Source organism: Tricharina praecox, assembly GCF_024521635.1.
Source record: "Tricharina praecox strain CBS 144465 chromosome Unknown BZA05scaffold_5, whole genome shotgun sequence".
Classification (NCBI taxonomy): domain Eukaryota; kingdom Fungi; phylum Ascomycota; class Pezizomycetes; order Pezizales; family Pyronemataceae; genus Tricharina; species Tricharina praecox.
This window is the reverse complement of record NW_026250407.1, coordinates 1,498,107-1,517,316: the sequence shown is the minus strand read 5'-3', so window position 1 is coordinate 1,517,316 and position 19,210 is coordinate 1,498,107. Positions and strand designations below refer to the sequence as shown.

Below are 19,210 nucleotides of genomic sequence, written 5' to 3'. Positions count from 1 at the left end.
AGAGTAGAGTAGGTACATCAACGCACATGGGAAAAAAAAGGGAAGGGAAAAGGGAAGGGAAAGGGAAGAGCGAAGAGCGAAGAGCGAAGACAGCCACTGGAAAAAATTTAATTGGCCGGGTGCGACGTGGCTGTTGCAGTTGCAGGTGCTTGCTTCGAATTTTTTGGGTACATAGACTGCACTGGACTGGACGCTTGCTACGCGGAACACTCAGCTGAGTGGTGAAGTGAGGTGAAGTGAGCATCCATCTATCACTGTCCCTCTCCCCCACCACCACCCACCACCACCACAGCCGCAGAACTGAAACAAAAATAGATGTGGGTGTGTGTGTCGCTTTTTGGAACAATAGCACGATAGCACGATAACATCAGCATCTTCAAGGCCGTGCTGTTCTGATAGGTAGGATGAGTAAAGAAAATGGCACTGCCAGCCCAGCCAGCCAGCCGCAATCATCTCGGATCGAAAATACAATCCAAGAAGGGTGCGTGTGGGATGTGTGCGGTTGTTCGATGCGCCGGTTATGTATGCATGTACCTGATAGTTAGATGCCAGTACATACAGCAGAGTACATACCGGGCTATATGTATGCTCATGTATTCCTCAGCAGTCGGCGCCAGCAGCCAGCAGCTCGACGCACGACGGACTTCTCCTGATTCGTTCGTGACTGATCGGAGCATCTTCTCAGCCGCTCGCTCTGCTGATGAGTTCATGCGGGGCAGAAGAAAAAGAAGTCAGAGAAAGAAAGAAAAGAAGCAAGAGACAGAAGGACCGAGGAAAAAACGAGACTCAAGAGACGTGGATTCGATCGCAAACCCGCACCCGAGGAGGAGAAGAACCAGCGCCAGTCCGGTCCACTTGGCAGGAACACAAGTTAACTCGAGCACCCTCCGTGCTAAAGACGACGGGGATTTATTTGAGCTAAAGTAGCAGACCACGACGCCGTTGCTTGCTTGCTGCTACATGGAGTGCTAGTTACTATTGTGACGGATGGACGTGTGTGGTGTCGAGCGAAGCCCTCCCTGCAGCCAGCAGACGTGGGACGGTTCACCCTCCCTTTTTTCCCTATTTTGACCAGCTACCCCCAACAACGGCCACAGCGTGCGAGAGGAGACAGAGAAATCAATAACACCTGTTAGTTATCCCTCCCCTTCTTCTCCCTCCCTCCTCATCCTTCCATTTCCCCAATCTCCAAAAATACGCGACTCCTCCCAACCTACATACCAACCTGCCACTACACTTCCACCCCTCTCACAACATCTTGTCACAGACATTGGACTCGATCGGAGCTTCTACACGACTTCCTCTCTCTCCAAACACCAGCTCGCCTGGCCCTAGGAGCTTCACCCAGCAACTGCTGCTGTTCCCCTCCTCCTCGACACCTCCTGCGTCATGGCCGACGCTTCAGACAAGGCCGTCGAAGAGGCTCGTCCTCCTACAGCTACAGAATCCATCAAGGAAAAGGAGCCGGAGAAGAGACCCCTCAGCGTCGGCGAATCCCTGAGGTCCCTGAGGTCTGTCAAGTCGAATGCAGCTACACGCAGACTCTCCGGCAATTCCGTTGCGAAAGAAGAAAGCGATGACGACGAGGACGATGATGAGGATGAGGACGAGGATGAGGACGAAGAAGAGGACGACGAAGATGACGATAAGGTATTTATCTCTATTCAATGCTTTCCCCTTAACTCTCCGGAACGACTGTTAGATGTCCCGTCAAACTGCCTCTGGCACCCCCCTGCTTCTGCCCTTCTCTCCAACACATGCCCATTCCGATGCCTTCCTGTTGCATAACAACAACCGCCCAGGTAGCTCCAGGAGAAGCTAACAGGGTCACTATAGAAGGAACAAGAAAGCAGCGATGAAGAAGAGGGGTTCGCAGATGCTCCTGAATCAACGTCTCCTCGTCAACCTCAAACACGCAGCTTGAACCGGTTGTCACGCTCGACAGTATCTTCGGTTCTAGAGACACCAAATTCACCGCCAAGCGTGGCTTCACCGGCAGACCACCGCAGCAGCCAGGCGTCCTCTATGACAGCACCGACTACTACGAATGGCTCAACGCAAGATATCCCTTCGGCGGGGAGTCTAAAGTCTCCGGTTAACCTTCAGAGACGACTTTCAATTACCTCGCTCGACGAGGTCTCTCTGATAGACGACCTACCACCGTCCAAAGTCTCAACCCCACCGGCTGAAGCTACACCTCCTTCTCCTCCCCCTCCTCCCCCGCATACCCCATCGTTGGTGGAGTCAATCACAAACAGATTTTCGCGGTCGTCGGGAAGTTCCTCGGGCTCCGCGGTTCCTGCAGCTGCGAAAGTCAATCCGCCTGCACCGCCAGCAACGGCACCGCCCCAGTCAAGAGCTAGAGGTCTCTCGTCTGCCTTTCTGTCGTCTTCTAACTTGCCTACACAATCCACGTCCGCACAACCCACACCACCGCCGGTCAAACGATCTCCGTTCAGCTGGCTACGCTCTAATTCCACTACTGCCACACCTCCCCCAGCGCCTGTAGCAGGCTCAAGACGAGGAACGTCTTCGTCTATGACCTCGGTCGGATTGGCAGCACTTGGCGCGGATAACGAACTACTGATTAATCGCTTGGGTAACAACCGGGACCCCGAGAAAGAGAAGGAGGAGCACCTGCGCGGAATGGAGAACCTGCGGGAGAACTTCAAGAAACTCAGGGAGGCACGGTCCCAAAGTGTGGGCTCTGCCAGTGCACCATCGGCGGTTACAAGAGGTTCGATATCATCTATCGCGTCAGCTTTCAGAACGAAACTCATCGTTGGCGCAGCAGTAGCAGAGGAACCGGTACCAGCGACGCAGACTCCCGGCTCCCCCGAACGCGCCCCGTCTGCCGCCGCATCAACAAAATCCGAAGATGACATTGACTGGGACTTGTGGCAGGCTGTGGTGGACGATGCGTACAAGGTTGCTGCGGAGAAACCCACGGAGCTTAACCGGGCAATTCAGGCCGGAATCCCGCCTACCCTCCGCGGCACCATTTGGCAGAGCCTGGCAGCCAGCAAGTCACTGGAGTTGGAGGCTATCTACCGTGAGGTGATCGTGCTTCCGGCAATCGCCACAGCTGAAGACGCGCGTCCAATTTTTGGCAGCCACTGGCTCTGGGATCCCTCTCCTACTTCCAGCCAAGCTTCTTCTCCTAAGATGGGCTCCCGCACAAGCCCCCGGATAGAGCCCAAAGGAACTGCAGCCAGCACCATGAAGTGGGGAAACACAATTGCTCAGCTGGAGAAGGTGATTAAGCGTGACCTCGGTGATCGCACTAGCTTCGGAAAGTACAAGGTCGACCAAAAGGCACTTTTGAACGTATGCAAGGCGTATGCACTGTTTGACCCTGCAGTCGGTTACACACAGGGGATGACATTCATCGCCACCGTCTTGCTGCTGAATGTTTGTTTCTCCCAATAATAAATTAAGCTGTCGCGAAAAAGGGGCTAACCGCCTGCAGATGTCCGAAGAGGAAGCCTTTTGTGTATTTGTCAAGCTCATGAACAAGTACAAGCTGCGCACCATGTTCCAGGAGAAGATGAGGGGTCTCGAGTTAAGACTGTACCAATACGACCGCATCCTCGAAGACTACGAGCCGCGGCTGGCGATTCACCTCAAGCGTCAAAATATCGAGTCCTCCCTCTACGCCGCACAATGGTTTCTCACGCTCTTTACGTACAAGTTCCCGCTACAGCTGGTTCTCCGCGTGTTTGATCTCCTGTTCAGCGAGGGCCTCGAAGGTCCTATCCTCAAGTTCGGTATTTGCCTGATGAAGCAGAACGCCGAAAAGCTTCTCACGTTGGAATTCGATACCCTGGGACCATTCCTCAAGGAGAAGCTGTTTGACGTGTACATTGACACTATGCCGTCGCCCCACAGCCTACTAGAAGCCGGATTCTTCGGCAATGGCGGCGAAAAGGAAGTTTACCGTGCCAACGACATGATCTGCGATGCGATCGAGATTAAGATCTCGTCCGAGATGCTCGAGCGCTACGAGAACGAGTGGGAGGACGAGCAACGCACCAAGCGCGAGACCGAACAAGAGCTTGAGACTCTTCGCCGAGGCAACGCCAGTCTCCAAGCGAAGGTCAAGAAGCTCGAGGAGTTGAACGAGGAGCTCAACCGTGAGTATGTCAACATCGCCAGCTCTGAGGTTGGCCTCAAGGTGCAGAACGATCAGCTGGCGGATGAGAATGAGGTGCTCAGAGCGAAGGTAGACGGCCTTCGGGATATGGTGGATAAGCAGCCGCAGGAGGTCGAGGATCGTCTCAAGGGCGAGATGGAGGCCCTCATGCAGAAGAACCTTTCTGTGCATCACCAGAACCAGACGTTGGAGGAGAACATGATGGAGATGGAGAAGGAGCTGGTCAGCACCAAGATGCAGCTTGCGACTGTATGTTCCCACCACTTCTACGTGATCATTGATTCGATCAATTACTAACATGTCCTGTAGGTAAACGAGGATTACGATCTACTCAAGAACCGATGGCACGATCTCAGAAAGGCTCTCGGCGACTGATGTGTTTAGTCGCAGTACGGTACTCTAGATACAAGTGTTTTTTTTCTTTTGTTCGCCCTTTCTATGTAAACTTTTTTTTGTGTCTTTCTTTTCCTTTTCTCCTTTTACGTTATCATATCATGCATGCGTCTCGTGAGACTACCATGTTCTGCTTTTTTCGATTTCTTTTTGAGTTTTTTGTGTGTGCGTAGCATGCATACTTGCCATCGTTTTTACGGGAGAGAACTATAGCAACTATAGCTTATCCATGCTGCTATTATTTATGAGGAATGAATGATGGGGCGATGGGGGGAGGGGAGAGATGGCCAGGAGAGAGGGGAGGGGGTCAGAAAATATATTGGCATACTTCCTATCATACTTACCGTACTTTTACTGCATGAGGATGAGGCGTGGTGAGGTGAGACGATGTTTATTTGTCACTGCGGATAATTTGGGGCGGTATGGAAGGTATAGAGTAGTAAGCTGAAGGGTGGTTGATAAGCTGGGTGCATCTGGTGGGAGACGGGAGTTCAGCCGTGTTTTGAGCTGAGCATTTACATCATTCTGCATGAGAGATCACTCGCGGTTTTAGGTTTCTGCCTAACTTGATTAGGTCCGGTAGCTAGTCCCGTCACGTGCTACAAAATTTATTCGCAATCCTACCGCCTAGACCTCCGGCGTCGTCTGTCCAGTCCAGTGTTCAGTCCAGTACTATACAGCGGCCACCACCCCACCACGCCACACACACAGAACTCCAACATGGCATCACCACCGCCCTCCAAATCGACAGCGCTCGTCGCTTCCAAGCCCGCGCGCCCGAAGTCGCACCCGACCTCACTGAGCACGAAAACGCCCGCCGAACTCTCCGCCGCACAAGCGACCTACGGCCGCGGCGCCGTATCCGCAAAGACGAACGCGAAGGACAAGAAGCTTCGGGGCTCCCTGCGGAAGATCGAGGAGCGGTACCGGTCCGCGGCGGCGTCAGCCGCCGACGCTGAGCTACTGCGGCCCGAATCCGGGCCTGGCTTCATCGAGGCGGAGGGCGAGCTCGAGCGCACGTGGAAGGTTGGACAGGAGCAGATTCGGCAGGCGGTTGATGTTGCTACGGCAGAAAAGGGGTTTGGATTGGAGATGGAATTTGGGCCGTATTACGCGGATTATACGAGGGATGGGAAGGAGCTGGTTATTGCGGGCAGGAGGGGGCATGTGGCGACGACGGATTGGAGGGAGGGGAGGTTGGGGTGTGAACTCCAGCTTGGGGAGACGGTGAGGGATGTTAGGTATGTTTTCTGGGTTCTGGGTGAGAGAGGGGGTGGTGGGGTGGGCGGGGCTGATACTAGGTACACAGGTGGCTCCATAATGAGTCGTTCTTTGCGGTCGCGCAGAAGAAGTATGTCTATATCTACGACCGGCAAGGAGTGGAAGTGCACTGTCTCAAGAAGCACATCGAAGTCACAGCGATGGAGTTCCTGCCGTACCACTTCCTCCTCGCGACGATCGGCAATGCGGGGTACCTCAAGTACCAAGACACATCTACGGGAGCGCTCGTCGCCGAACTGCGGACCAAACTCGGCGCGCCGACCGCGATGACACAGAACCGCCGGAACGCGATCATCAACGTGGGGCATGCGAACGGCACGGTGACGATGTGGTCGCCGAACATGTCGACGCCACTGGTGACAATGTTGACGAACAAGGGCCCAGTGCGCGCCGTCGCCGTGGACCGAGGAGGGTACTACATGGCGACCGCCGGCGCCGACAGCCGAATGAACATCTTCGACATCCGCACGATGCGCGAGGTGCACAGCTACTTCACGCCGACACCGGCGTCGACGCTTGCGATCTCGGACACGGGGGTGCTCGCGGTGGGCTGGGGCGGACATGTCACACTCTGGAAAGACGCGCTGAAGACGAAACAGACCTCGCCGTACCTCTCGCACCACCAAGAGTCCGCCACGATCAACTCGCTGCGCTTCTGCCCATTCGACGATGTCCTCGGCGCCTCGCACAGCAAGGGCTTCTCCTCCCTCATCATCCCCGGCGCCGGCGAGCCAAACTTCGACGCCCTCGAGGTCAACCCCTACGCCACCAAGAAGTCGAAGCAGGAGGCCGAGGTCCGCGCGCTGCTCGAGAAGCTAAGGCCCGAAATGATCCAGCTGGAGCCTGACGCCGTCGGCCGCGTCGATACCCGCCACGCGGACCGCTCCAAGGAACGCCTTGAGGCGGACCAGGAACGGAGACTCCAGGAAGGCCTCGAGAAGGATGATAGGTTCCGTACCCGTGGAAGGAACTCGGCGCTGAGACGCATGCTCAGGAAGAAGAGCGGGAAGAATGTGAGGGATGAGAGGAGGGAGAAGCTCGAGAAGCTCAAGGTTGCCAGGCAGGAGAGGAGTAGGGGCGTCGTCACCAAGAGCTTGGGGGCTGCGCTGGATCGGTTTGGCGCAAAACGGCAGTGATAGTTACTGGTATGCGAAGGGGGGGGGGGGGGGGGGAGGGTGATTGCGATGGCGAAAAGTTGGGGTTTGGGAATTGATTGGAATTGATTTGATGGAGTGGGGTGTGTTGAAATGTGTATATAATGATTCCACGGTGTTAATGGATGGCAATTTGCAAGCGCATATGAGTGGCGAGAGCTGTAGTGCTGGTGAGGTCCATAGGGGCCTTGGATGCTTCGTTCATTGTTCGGCTTCAATCACTGTTCCCAGCCTCATTACTCCCGTCACTCCCCAAGTGTCGCTTTCTATCCGACTTGATGGCAATTTACAAAACCGGCTTCATCCCACTGCCCGTGAGCGCAGGCGGCTGGCCCGATGCTCTCATAGTCCCCGTTCAGAGAGAGAGAATCAATTTTATTATCACAGATGGCCTTGCTATGTAGACTATGGCGACCTACTACCTAGGCCCTATTCACTTCTCCGAGCTTCATTCACTCCTCCGAGCTTCATTCACTCCTCCGACCCTCAATCACTCCTTCGAGCTTCATTCATCCTCACTCGCTTCTTCGAGACTCATTCAGTCCTGCGAGGCTCATTCACTTCATCGAGACTCATTAACCCTTCGAGCCTCTTTCACACCTTCGAGACTCATTCACTCTTTCGAGCTTCGTTCACCTCTTCCCACTCACCCCGAGCTTCATTCAGTCTCGCAAGACTCATTCACTCCTCCGAGGCTCACTCACTCTTCCAAGACTCATTCACTTCTTCAAGACTCATTTACTCCATTCAGTCTGTCGGGTCTCATTCACTCCTCCGAGCTTCATTCACCCTTTCGAGCCTCAATCACTCCTTCTCACACCTGCAAGCTTCATTCACTTCATCGAGGCTCATTCACTCTTCCGAGACCCATTCATTCTCATTCACTCCTTTGAGACTCAATCACTCTTTCTCACTCTTGCGAGTCTCATTCACTTCTTCGAGGCTCATTCACTTCTTTGAGACTCATTCATACCTGCGAGGCTCATTCACTCTTCCGAGACTCATCCACTCCATTCGCTCTGTCGAGCTTCATTCACTCTTGCGAGTCTCATTCACTCCTCCGAGTGTCACTCACTCCTACGAGTCCCATTCAATCTTCCGAGGCTCATTCACTCATTCTCACTCCTTCGAGACTCATTCACTCCTCCGAGCGTCACTCAGTCTTGCGAGCCTCAATCACTCCTTCGAGCGTCATTCACTCCTTCGAGGCTCAATCAATCTTCCGATACTCATTCACTCCTGCAAGCCTCATTCACTTCTTGGTGCCTCACTGCTCGAAGGTTTTCCGAGTGATCAGTGGTATTTGCGTCATCACAGAACACTCTCCGTAACTTTCAGCATGAGTACTTCTCCACGATGTCAGTCATCATTTCTCCTATCTACCCTGTACGTGAGACGTCGGGTCCCCCCATCTGGGAGCGGAGAACGGACCGACGGAAACCAGTGAGCCAGACATCGGAGATAGCTACGATCACCGGTGACCCGGCGTGGGTACCCGATCATCGGTCCGGAATGGATGGGTGCTACATGATGAGAACGCGATGAGGGGGGTTAAGAAACTGCCAGGAGCACGGGGTACAGCAGCAGAGTGTAAGGAGCCATTGTTCCTACCACTGCCATTAAGCCTGGCAACATGACTCGGGCTTCCGGGAAGACGGATCAACTCTCTCACCTAGGCCTCTACAGGCTCGAGTACACCGAATACGACTTTTCACTCGAATCCCGCCGCGATGGTTTCTTGATCAAGCGCATTACTGGGAGCTGAGAACAGGTATCAATCCGTGTTGTGTGTGATGGGCTAGAAGAGTAATTGTCGTTGACTCAAGAGAATGTATCACAACTTCACGGAGGGAGGCACGAGTGATATGAATGCCAAACAAAACGCCGTATATTCCAAAACCCAATCTACCCAAACTTCGACCCTCTACTCGAACTTGATGGTATTATACAAAGTGCCCAGCTTCTCAATCTCGATCTCGACAACGTCCCCATCCTTCAGATACTGCGGCGGGCTCATGCCCATTCCCACACCACTCGGGGTACCAGTCATGATCAGACTGCCCTTCTTCAGTGTGGTTCCCTGCGAGATGAACGCAATAATCCGCGGGATGTTGAAGATGAGATCGTTGGTATTGGTATCCTGCCTGAGTTCACCATTGACCTTGGTAGTCAAGCGGAGTTCACCGGCGTCGCCGACGGTAGGGCCGGCGACGATAGCGGGCCCGAGGGGCGCGTATTTATCGAATCCCTTGGAGAAGCAGAACTGCGGGACGCCGCCGGCATACGCCTTCTCGCGCTGCCACTTGCGCGCCGACACGTCGTTGCTGGTGACATAGCCGGCGATGTACTCATGCACGCGGTCCTCGGGGATGTTTTTGCCGTCTTTGCCGATCACGATGGTCAACTCGCCTTCGTAGTCGCATTGGTCGTCCTGTGCGAGCTTCGGGATTGGAATTTCTTCGCCCCAGCCGCCGACGGACGTCGACGGCTTGATGAAGATGCTGGGGTACGGCGGTGGTGTGCGGCCGGCTTCCTGGACTGTTCATTGTTAGGCTAGGTTCTCTCTTCTGGCGGCAGGCGGAGGACTCACTGTGCTTCATGTAGTTCAATCCGACACATCTGATGATCGGAACCTGCTCCTCGGTGAGGGGGCCGAGGAGTTCCTTCACATCAACAGCCTCGTCGGCGATCTTCGCATCATCGGAAAATATATCGTCGCCCGTGATGATGCGTGCCTGGAGCGAGCCAGCTTTGAAAAGCTTCGCTACGTCGACCTCAGCGCCGTTGACGATGGGCTCTCCGTTGTAGGTCTTTCCGTCGGTGGCGCTGACGAAGCGGATGAGGCGCGTCCAGGTTACCATTGTGCGTGTTGCGGTGGTGAGACGGAGGGGACGGCGGGAAGAGATGTGTAAGAGCTTGGAGGTGAGGGAGAGAATGGTGGGCGATTGTTCTATGGATCCATGTTTGAAACTGGAAGCGGGAAGCTTTTATGTCTTCCTTCGCCCGTCTCCAATCCTTCAACATCAACTCCCTCCCCCTCCATGACCGACCTCATCGGCCCGAGTGGCCCCTCCCTCCCCCCCTGCACCGGACCCGCGCTCGCTCGGCTCATCTCCGGCCAAGCGACAGCGGAATGGTTCCGTGACAGGGGGGGTGGTGCGGAATGCAGGGACCAGGATAAGGCTAACTATCCGGCGCGCGGTGCGCAGTGCGGGGAATTATGATCATGCGGGGAGCGATGAGCTTGCCCCACGTTTTTTTTTCGCGGAGTTTCGCGGAGAATCGTTCGCGGAGGATCATCCTGGATTGCGATTCATCCATCGACGGAGGAAGAGATAGCGCGTTTCTGTGGGCGCGGGACGCAGGCCGGCAGTGAGGGTTTAGCTTGCGGATACTACGGTAGCTATGATGACGTGACGGATGGAATGGGTTTCTCTGGAAACTGGCTGGCGATGAGGTGATCACTATGGGACTTGTAGTTTGAGAGGTTCGAGAGTAAGTGGAGTGGAGTGGAACTCTTCGGCATTAAGGTAATTCGCGTCATTGTGTCTCATCCAGAGGCATGGTACACGGATGTTGGCCACTCAGTACTATTCTTGGCCAAAAACAGAGGAAAATACATCGTGAGATCAGTATCCGCAGCACACAGCACAGCTTGAATTAAACTTCAATCATATTTCTCGTTGAATAGTTATCAAAACAAGACCCCAAATCCAAATACAAAAAAAACCCTAAAAGACTATCCAAAAGCACCCTACTCAAACTTATTTTCCCTCCAGCTCCCCAAATTACTCAACATCGGGGTATCCGAAAAACTAAACAAATACGCCGTCTCTCCCTCACCGACGACATGCACGATCTTCCTCCAATGAGGCACCGCGAAGACATCCGACTGCGTCCACACCAGCTTCTTCTGCTGCTCTCCTTCGCCGACCAGAGTGTATCCATTGCCTTGGTAAACATGGAACACGAACGAGCTGGATTCCTGGCGGGGCGGCGACTGTGTTCCCGCATCGACGCGCTCTGCGTGGGCTCCGATGATCTGCGACACGTGTCCGCCGGCGAAGCCACCTTGGTAGGTAAATTTCGCGTATGGGCCGGACTGCGAGTCGAGAGCGGCCTGGACAGGGGCCCAGGGGTATTTCGAGGGCGAGGTTTCGACCGGCCTTTCATTCATTCATCAGCTAGTTCTCTCTTTCGAGGGGGGAGAGAATAAGGGGAGCATACTCGCTCGGATACCGCGACTCCGAGTATCCCTGGGCAAAATTGACGGGCAAGAACTGATACACGGGGAGATCAAGCCCATCCAGCCAGATCATCGGACCGGTCCCGTCGTGTCCGTGATCGTGATACGTCCACTTCGGCGTCAAAATCACATCGCCGCGCTCCATATTGATCTTCTTTCCGTCGATCGCTGTAAACCCTCGCTCTCCCTCGATGATAAACCGCAGTGCGAATGCTACGTGCCGGTGTGCGGGTGCCGTCTCGCCGGGCAGGATTAGCTGCAACCCCGCATAGAGGGTGTCGGTTGTATTCGGCGCCTCTGGGGGGGGGGGAGTGGTTAGCAATACTATATGAGTATGAGGGCGTGGGAACACACTCAACACGGGGTTGATGAGCATCAACACTCGCCGTTCGGCTTCCTCTGCTGCTACCAACTCGCCAGCTTCGAGGAGGATTGGTCGCAGCTCTTTGTAACTCCAAAGATGCGGGACCGCCTTCGGGTTTGGAAACGGTGGGACTACCGCGTCCATCACAGTCCAAAGCGGGGAGACATTGTGCGGTGGGAGTGTCTCGGTGATGAATTTCTCGCACTATTAAGTGCTAGTTAGTAACCACTCGAATGTCTCGAGACGGCCCGAGACATACCTTTGCGATCTTTTCGGCGTCGACGTTGGTCATGGTGAAATATTCGAGTCAGTGAGGTTTGCTATGCGAGTGAGGAGAGCTGATCGACCAGGTTCGGAGTTACTTGGGGGGAAAAGAGTAAGCAAAGTGAAAAAAGAAAGTAAAGCTTGAGTCGGCGTGAGTATATTTATTATCACATCCTTCTTGTCTGGAGGTTTCTCCATGGCGTTGTTTCCGCCAGCTTGTGGGGAGCTACACGGTTAGGCCGGCCTCCAGCTACGAAGCGGAACGATCCGAGCTATGTATATCCCTACCCCACTATCCCCAGCACCGCTATGCGCCCCACAGTTTCGCACTATCCATCAAAGCGTGATCATTGAAGTTGACAGCCCATCTGAACATCCCAATTCCGGAATCCCGCTATGCAGAACACGCGACTAAGAAACGCTGGACTGTCTTGACATCTCGCCAACCAGGCTCACAGACTTGATACGGGAGTGCTCCGGCGCTCTGGGACAGGCAGCGGAGTTCTGCCACTGCAGGCGACAGGAACTTCGGTCTCCTGCGAGATGTCGAAGCTATTATGTGATGGCTTAAATACACGCATCCTTTCCTTCGTCGTCACTAACAGCTCTCAGAAACAAGACATCCTTTCCTTTCCCCGTACGATCAATCACAGCCAAAATGCCTAGCAGTGACGCCGCCAAAAAAGCTCCTTTCAGCATCATCATCGTCGGTGCTGGCCTCGGAGGTCTTGCGACTGCCGTCGCCCTGCGGAAGAAAGGCCATGCCGTCCACGTGCTTGAGGGCGCCTCGGAGCTCAAGGAGGTTGGAGCTGGTATTCAGATCCCGCCGAATAGCAGCCGGCTGCTGCAGAGCTGGGGGTTGAAGGAGCAGCTGCTCAAGAAAGTTGTGTGGCCGAAGAACATCAACATGAGGCGGTACCAGGATGGTGATGTGATCGGCGTTACGCCACTGGATCCTAAGATGACGAAGACTTATGGATATCCGTGAGTAGATCGTGCAGCTGGGTCTTCGAAAGTTGTTTGGCTGACGGGAGGTACAGCTACTGGCTCATTCACCGAGCTGACTACCAGCGGATGCTCCACGATGCTGCTCTCGCCGAGGGAGCCACAATAACACTCGGAGCCTACGTCCAGGACGTCGATCAGGAAAATGTCACTGTGACGCTCCACGATGGAACCGTCCTAAAAGCAGACGTAATTATCGGAGCCGATGGTCAGCGAACATCCAATTCTTCCTTTATATTCTGGGGCTGTAATAACTCCGTAGATAGGTATCCGCTCCCGCGTCCGCGAGTGCGCCGTCGTCACCGAGGAAACCGTCGAACCCCGGACCACCACCAACTGCGCCTACCGTGCCACCGTCCCCGGAGAGATCATGCGCGCCGACCCCGAAGTCCGGCACCTGATGGATGAAGCCTCCTCCAACTGCTGGATTGGTTACCGCCGGCACATCATGGCCTACCCCATCCAGGAGGGTAAGCTGTACAATCTCGTCATGTCGCATCCGGGCAAGGCGGCAGTAGGAAAGTGGAACGAGCCGGGGAACCTCGACGAGATGAAGGCACAGTACAAAGGATGGGATCCGGTTATCTGCAAGGTTCTCGAGAAGGTCGAGTATTGTCTTAAGTGGACGCTGGCGGACCTCCCCGTCCTGCCGCGGTGGGTGAGCAAATCCGGAAGAGTGGTATTGATCGGAGATGCCGCACACGCTATGGTGCCCTACCTCGCTCAGGTTTGCACCCCCACCCCCATCCCCAGCCCCACGATGCCCAGTCAGCTTCTAACACCCCACAGGGCGCGGGACAAGCAATCGAAGACGGTGCGTCATTGGCGGAATGCATTTCGCGCGCACGGGATAGCAGTGACCTCCCCGCGGTTCTTGCCGCCTTCCAGACGATCCGGAAGCCGCGCTGCGAAAAGATCCAAAAGGGCTCGATGGAGAACGGTGACATCTGGCACATGCCCGATGGCCCGGAGCAGCTGGCCCGCGATGCCGATATGAAGATGGAGATGGGTGCCACAGATGAGGATAGGGTTGCCGCGCAACTTAAGCAGCAGAAGCTGGTCAAGTCAAACCCCAACCGATGGTCGGATCCTGAGTTTCAGCCGTGGCTGTTTGGTCACGATGCTATCGCTCATGTATGCCCCCACCCTCTCTTCCTCCCCCTCTCTTCCCCTTCCTCGGATCGAGGATCGCTGACGGAGTAACTTTGCACAGGCCAACACACAACTCGACTTGATTCTGAAGTTTTGATGGTGGGGTTAGCCGGGTTGGACCACTGGCGTGTGTGGATGTAGATATGGCTTTGAATTTCGGGCTGCTTTGCTTCTTTGTGGATATTTCAGCAATTTCATGAACTCCTGATCATTTACGGGAGTGTGTCTATATTCCGTAAAACGGTTTCTATGTTTATATCGATGGACAGATGCATGAAAATACTTTTCTCTCTGAAACTCAAAGGAAAGAAATCGTTCCGCCTTCTTTATAGACAGATGGAGTATCAAAAATCAAACTTTTGCTCTTCGATGCAAAGGCAAAACAAAAATTACGGTACCAGGGATTCCCGCATGGTCACCCACTGCAGTATTAACCTGGCGATACCATGCTTAACTAGGGCTGAGCGGACGGGAAGCCGTGTGTTCACGGTTCTGTGACCGTAGTTAGTTGTAATAGATATCAAAACCTTACAGCTCGACGTCTTGAATGCAATTTGCCTGGCTACGGAAAACCGACTGGTTACTCATGTGGAGTTCTTACGGAGTGAGCTTAGGATTGCCTTGCTAACTAATCGAATTTCATAATTTCTCTGGTCACACGCCAATTAAATCACATTTCGACCGGACAATGCACCGCAAAGCCCATTCATCCTCCTCGCCTCCTCATTGCTCCGAACTCCTGTGGAGGGTGCATATACGGAATCGAATCGAGAGCAGTGCAGACACCGAGCGTACATACACTACCGTACTACCTACCGTACACAGGAGCTGACCATACTCCACAATGCAGAACCGATTTAGTTGTCCGGATTTTCAATATTTCTTCCGTGGCGGGCCACTCATGACTGGAATGGTAGATGAGACGGGGGGAGGCTCATCCGGGGTTCGGCGCTAGTCTTCCCCGCATTTTTGTGGGGGGCGCGGGGTTGGCCGGGGTAGCATAGTCCAACTAACTACCGGTGTCGGATCCCAGTGCACGGTGTGCACGGTTTGCAGGTATGATAATACGAGTAACGAGTAAAGACTCGGGTATGTACATACCTGTATGTAGAACACGCGTAGCCTGGGATGGGGTAAATTAGAGTGTTGTCTGAAGCTGCGCTGGGAATAATTTGGTATTCGACCTTTGGAGGTGGTAATCTTCGTGTGATACCTACTTTCCGGCGATGCTTGGAAGTGTAGATGGATATTCTGTGGAGAACATACATATCTACAGTTACACGTATGCAAGGCAAGGCAGATCCTCTCACCTGGAACCGATTTGTTCCACGAATTATGAGTTGGGAGTGTGCGTACGAGGATACATCATACTGGTGATACGGTGATACGGTGACGCAGATGCAGACTTGGAGGAGGAGGAGGCGGAAACTAGTCCATTTGCTGGGTGCATCCAGACCACGAGTCCGGAACTGCTCCGGCTGCCTCCTCGCCCAGATGGCCGAGCTCGCGTGCTCGACTGGGCAAGCAACATACATTTGCTTTTGCTGATGGCGAGGTGGCTGAGAACATTCTATTGGAATTCGGGGGCTTTGTTGCGCTTTTCCAACAGCTTGGCAATTTGGGCCCGCCGGGAATCTGCATTGATGATTGAGCTCGAGGCGGAAGGCAGTTATGACCGCGGCAATGATACAACGCGGAAGTTCGAGGTCGCTTCCGCTTATGCGGCAAGCAGCAAGTGGTAGAAAGAGCCGAGGGTTCTGAAACCAACGCGGGGGAGGCTGCACAATCAGATTTGCCTGACCCAGAGCTATGGGATAGACACCGTCTCACCTTCTATCATAGGCTTTGCCCGCAGTTCGACATCATGCTTCACTCGGTACCGCAGCCCCAAAGGCTGAACTTTGAAGATTACTCAAGCGATTCGATTGGATAGACGCGCTTCAGCACACATGCGGGTCAATGGAGGACAAGAAAAAATCCTTTCCACGGGTCCGCTCCGTGGTAGATTGCTAAGTGCCCCGGAAGTGCTCCGCACCCGCCTATGAGTTGGGAAGAAAAAAGGCGTTGCCAAGCCGTAAACAGGTTAACCCAGCCCCCACCCCCCTGTTTCCCCAGGTCTCAATTAAGCGGGCGAGTTCAACAGATGCTTTGGGATTATCGGGTTTGAGCCTTGGGATTCAAATGTCAACTGGCTTACCAGGACGCCTCGCTGCGGCCCCAGCTTGCGGGAGATAGCCGGGGGTAATTGCCCTGGATAACTCACCTGGGGAGAGAGAGTGTGATGGGTACCTTTGGTCCAGCTTGCAGTAGCCGCCTCGGCATTGGGATTGGGATGGCATATAAGAGCTTCCCGAGACCAAATATTTCCAGTGTCCAACGCCTCAGCAATCATGGAGGGAAAAGAACAAAACGAAACCATGCACATCGAAAATGGCATGAACACAAAGCTCCGATCGCTGGACGCTCAAGACCTCCAGGCTGAGCTTGCCTCCCTGGACCACGAATTGGAGGCGAAGCTCCGGAGGAAGTTCGATAAGTGGATCTTGCCATGCGTGACCCTAATCTACTTGATGGCCTTCATCGACCGGTGAGTCGTCTTCCCGGTGAGCTCAATCCAGGCTGGCGGTAGCTGATGAATTACCAGGAGCAACATGGGAAACGCCAAAATCATGGGCATGGAAGAGGTAATAACCATTCATCCACTGGGTGTCAGTCATCAAGAGTTAGTAGGCTGACATGCGTGCCCCCGTAGGACCTGAAGCTTGAAGGATTCGACTTCAATGTTGCTCTCACCGGTTTCTTCATTACTTACGTCCTGTTTGAAGTGTAAGCATCCAATCCATCCATCTAATTGGTGACGGACGGCAATGCTGACAGTTTGCAGACCGGCCAATGTCCTTTGCAAGAAATTCGGTCCAAAGATCTGGCTGTCCTTGATCACCTTCGGATTTGGCCTCATCACCCTTTGCATCAGCTTCACCACCTCGCACACTGGCCTCGTTGTTGCCAGAGTGGTCCTCGGAATCGCGGAAGCTGGAATCATGCCTGGAATCACCTACACTCTTTCAACCTTGTGAGCTCCCTCCTCCCGTAAGGGCTCTAGGTATCATTTTCTGACACTCACGCAGCTACCGTCGTCATGAGCTGGTCACTAGAGTCGGTATCTATGCATCCGTTGCAAGTGTAGCTGGAGGATTCGGAGGTACATAACTTCAACCGATTCGAACTTCTCCATTTACCTGGCTAAATTCTACTCCGCAACAGGTCTTCTTGCTACTGGTTTCTCGCAAATTCCCCAGTGGGGAATGGTCCATTCGTGGCGTAATATTTTCTTCTTCGAGGGGTTGCTCACGATCGTCGCCGCGGCCATCTGCTACCTCGTCCTCCCCGACTCACCAGGATCCGCCAAATTCTTGACCGATGAAGAGCGTCAGCTCGCCGTGCGGAGGATCTACCTCGAGACTCTGACCGGTTCCAAGGAGAAGATGCAGAAGTTCCACTTCAAAAAATCGATCCTCAACATCAACACCTGGTTGATGTCCGTTGGACTTTTCTGCGGTCTGCTTTGCATGAACTCGGTTGCTCTCTTCATGGTTTGTCACCCTGAATAGCCCCCCGGCGGTCACCAGCTAACATTCCGCCACAGCCGTCCCTGTTGAAGGCTATGGGCTTCACCTCGATCCGGTCCCAGCTCATGACTGTACCCCCCTACCTCCTCGGTTCGATCGTCTGTGTCTGCTGCGCCATCCTCTCGGACCGCCTGAAGACCCGCGGCCTGATCCTGTGCCTTGTGTCGGGCCCCACGATTGTCATCGGCTTCGCCCTGCTCCTGACCATCGACATGATTGCGGTCAAATACTTCGCGCTGTTCCTCGTCACAATGGGGGCGTTCACATCCAGTCCCGTGATAATCGCCTGGACAGTCGACAACTCCGCCGGCCCCACCGTGCGCGCCATCGCCAGCGCCTTCGCCGTCTGCTTGGGCAGCACTGGAGGTCTCGTCGCCACCTGGACTTACCTGCCCTCTGAGGCGCCTGCGTACAGGACCGGCCACATCATCAATCTTTCCGCTGCTGTCATCCTTCTCGCTGTTTGCTGTACTACTACACTCTACCTGCGCTGGGAGAATAAGCAACGTGATATGGGACGCAGGGATCATCGCGTCGAGGGAAAGACCGAGGAGGAGGTGGCTGGTCTCGGCCATGGTCACCCGGCTTTCAGGTTCACACCGTAGGCGTACAACCCATGGGTTTCTCCCTCGTTTGGGTGGTTTGCTGGGGAGGGGTGATCGATGATGATGCTGATGATGATGTTCGCGATGGCTCTTTTTCATGGAAGTATGTAATGTCCACGGATGAGGGCACTGTTTTGCAGAGGGGATGAGGGATTGGACGCCACGTTTTCTTTTTTTCTTGATGTATATACATTCTTAACGGTCTTTACTATGTGCGATTATAAATTTATGACGAATGGGTGGCAAAATATGTCGGCCCGTTTTATACCAAAATGGCCATCTTCTATGTACCATAGTTTCAATCCCAAACACACTTTGATAATTATGGACTATGGCCGAGTGACCTCAGCAGCTGCGTACCATGTAGTGATCCCACAGGAAATTGGCTCGTATTCATAATCGTTGGGGTTGAGCAATGCGGTACGGGAGAAACTTAACGGGAAAATAAATTTGTCCTACCGTAGTATCTCAATTAAGAGGTGATGTGTAGCTCCACTGCCATATTTGGAAGTAGGCTTTCTATATCTGGCTCGTGGCCTCTGATACGAAAGACAACTCTATATTTCTGTTTGTCTTACTTCCCGCTCGGGTAATAATCTGTAAGCGCACGGAAAACAGAACTGAGACATTTACCTCTTAAGTGACTTCATACATACGGCAATAGCTTATGATCGATTGCAGTTTTGTATGCAGATGGTATGGCAACTGGCCTCCCGAACGCAAGGGTTCCTTTTCCCTCCCGAGGCCAGGATGATCCCCAGCAGCCGCGGGGCGATCCATAACGTTGTGGAGACCACTCTATTGCTAGTGTCGGCGACTTGCGCCGGCATATGCTGAATAATCCGCGGGGCCGAGTTGGCCCTTAAAGGCCGATGCATACATGGCAAAGCGAGACTCTCCCAGCCGGGGTTATGCTGGAGTTGATCGGGGTGACTAGATGAAGGAAAGTGATCACGAACCGAAT

At 53.9% G+C, this 19,210-nt stretch overlaps 6 protein-coding genes across 6 annotated transcripts; 4 read left to right on the top strand and 2 right to left on the bottom strand.

Moving 5' to 3' along the window:
* Positions 1-2,025: 2,025 nt before the first annotated feature.
* BZA05DRAFT_333166 (rab-GTPase-TBC domain-containing protein) lies at positions 2,026-4,528 on the top strand (the record flags this gene model as incomplete). Its single annotated transcript, XM_051480675.1, has 3 exons — positions 2,026-3,411; positions 3,470-4,402; positions 4,463-4,528. 3 exons carry the CDS (start codon positions 2,026-2,028, stop codon positions 4,526-4,528), a joined length of 2,385 nt encoding a protein of 794 aa, XP_051342304.1.
* A 609-nt stretch (positions 4,529-5,137) lies between these two features.
* On the top strand, positions 5,138-6,983 carry BZA05DRAFT_472042 (WD40-repeat-containing domain protein). Its single transcript, XM_051487990.1, has 2 exons — positions 5,138-5,787; positions 5,856-6,983. Exons 1-2 carry the CDS (start codon positions 5,267-5,269, stop codon positions 6,961-6,963), a joined length of 1,629 nt encoding a protein of 542 aa, XP_051342303.1. The 5' UTR covers positions 5,138-5,266; the 3' UTR covers positions 6,964-6,983.
* A 1,882-nt stretch (positions 6,984-8,865) lies between these two features.
* On the bottom strand, positions 8,866-10,013 carry BZA05DRAFT_369829 (uncharacterized protein). Its single transcript, XM_051481636.1, has 2 exons — positions 9,572-10,013; positions 8,866-9,519 (listed from the first exon to the last, which is right to left on the bottom strand). The coding sequence occupies exons 1-2, from the start codon at positions 9,840-9,842 to the stop codon at positions 8,906-8,908; spliced, it is 885 nt and encodes a 294-aa protein (XP_051342302.1). The 5' UTR covers positions 9,843-10,013; the 3' UTR covers positions 8,866-8,905.
* Positions 10,014-10,646: 633 nt separating this feature from the next.
* BZA05DRAFT_472040 (RmlC-like cupin domain-containing protein) lies at positions 10,647-12,048 on the bottom strand. Its single transcript, XM_051487989.1, has 4 exons — positions 11,851-12,048; positions 11,582-11,795; positions 11,209-11,524; positions 10,647-11,147 (listed from the first exon to the last, which is right to left on the bottom strand). Exons 1-4 carry the CDS (start codon positions 11,881-11,883, stop codon positions 10,736-10,738), a joined length of 975 nt encoding a protein of 324 aa, XP_051342301.1. The 5' UTR covers positions 11,884-12,048; the 3' UTR covers positions 10,647-10,735.
* A 118-nt stretch (positions 12,049-12,166) lies between these two features.
* BZA05DRAFT_390586 (uncharacterized protein) lies at positions 12,167-14,276 on the top strand. The gene is made up of 5 exons (XM_051482902.1): positions 12,167-12,839; positions 12,896-13,068; positions 13,127-13,587; positions 13,650-13,994; positions 14,074-14,276. Exons 1-5 carry the CDS (start codon positions 12,514-12,516, stop codon positions 14,107-14,109), a joined length of 1,341 nt encoding a protein of 446 aa, XP_051342300.1. The 5' UTR covers positions 12,167-12,513; the 3' UTR covers positions 14,110-14,276.
* Positions 14,277-16,195: 1,919 nt separating this feature from the next.
* BZA05DRAFT_369821 (major facilitator superfamily domain-containing protein) lies at positions 16,196-18,477 on the top strand. The gene is made up of 7 exons (XM_051481635.1): positions 16,196-16,599; positions 16,657-16,696; positions 16,765-16,838; positions 16,897-17,085; positions 17,141-17,214; positions 17,277-17,605; positions 17,659-18,477. The coding sequence occupies exons 1-7, from the start codon at positions 16,403-16,405 to the stop codon at positions 18,244-18,246; spliced, it is 1,491 nt and encodes a 496-aa protein (XP_051342299.1). The 5' UTR covers positions 16,196-16,402; the 3' UTR covers positions 18,247-18,477.
* The last annotated feature ends 733 nt before the right edge of the window (positions 18,478-19,210 follow it).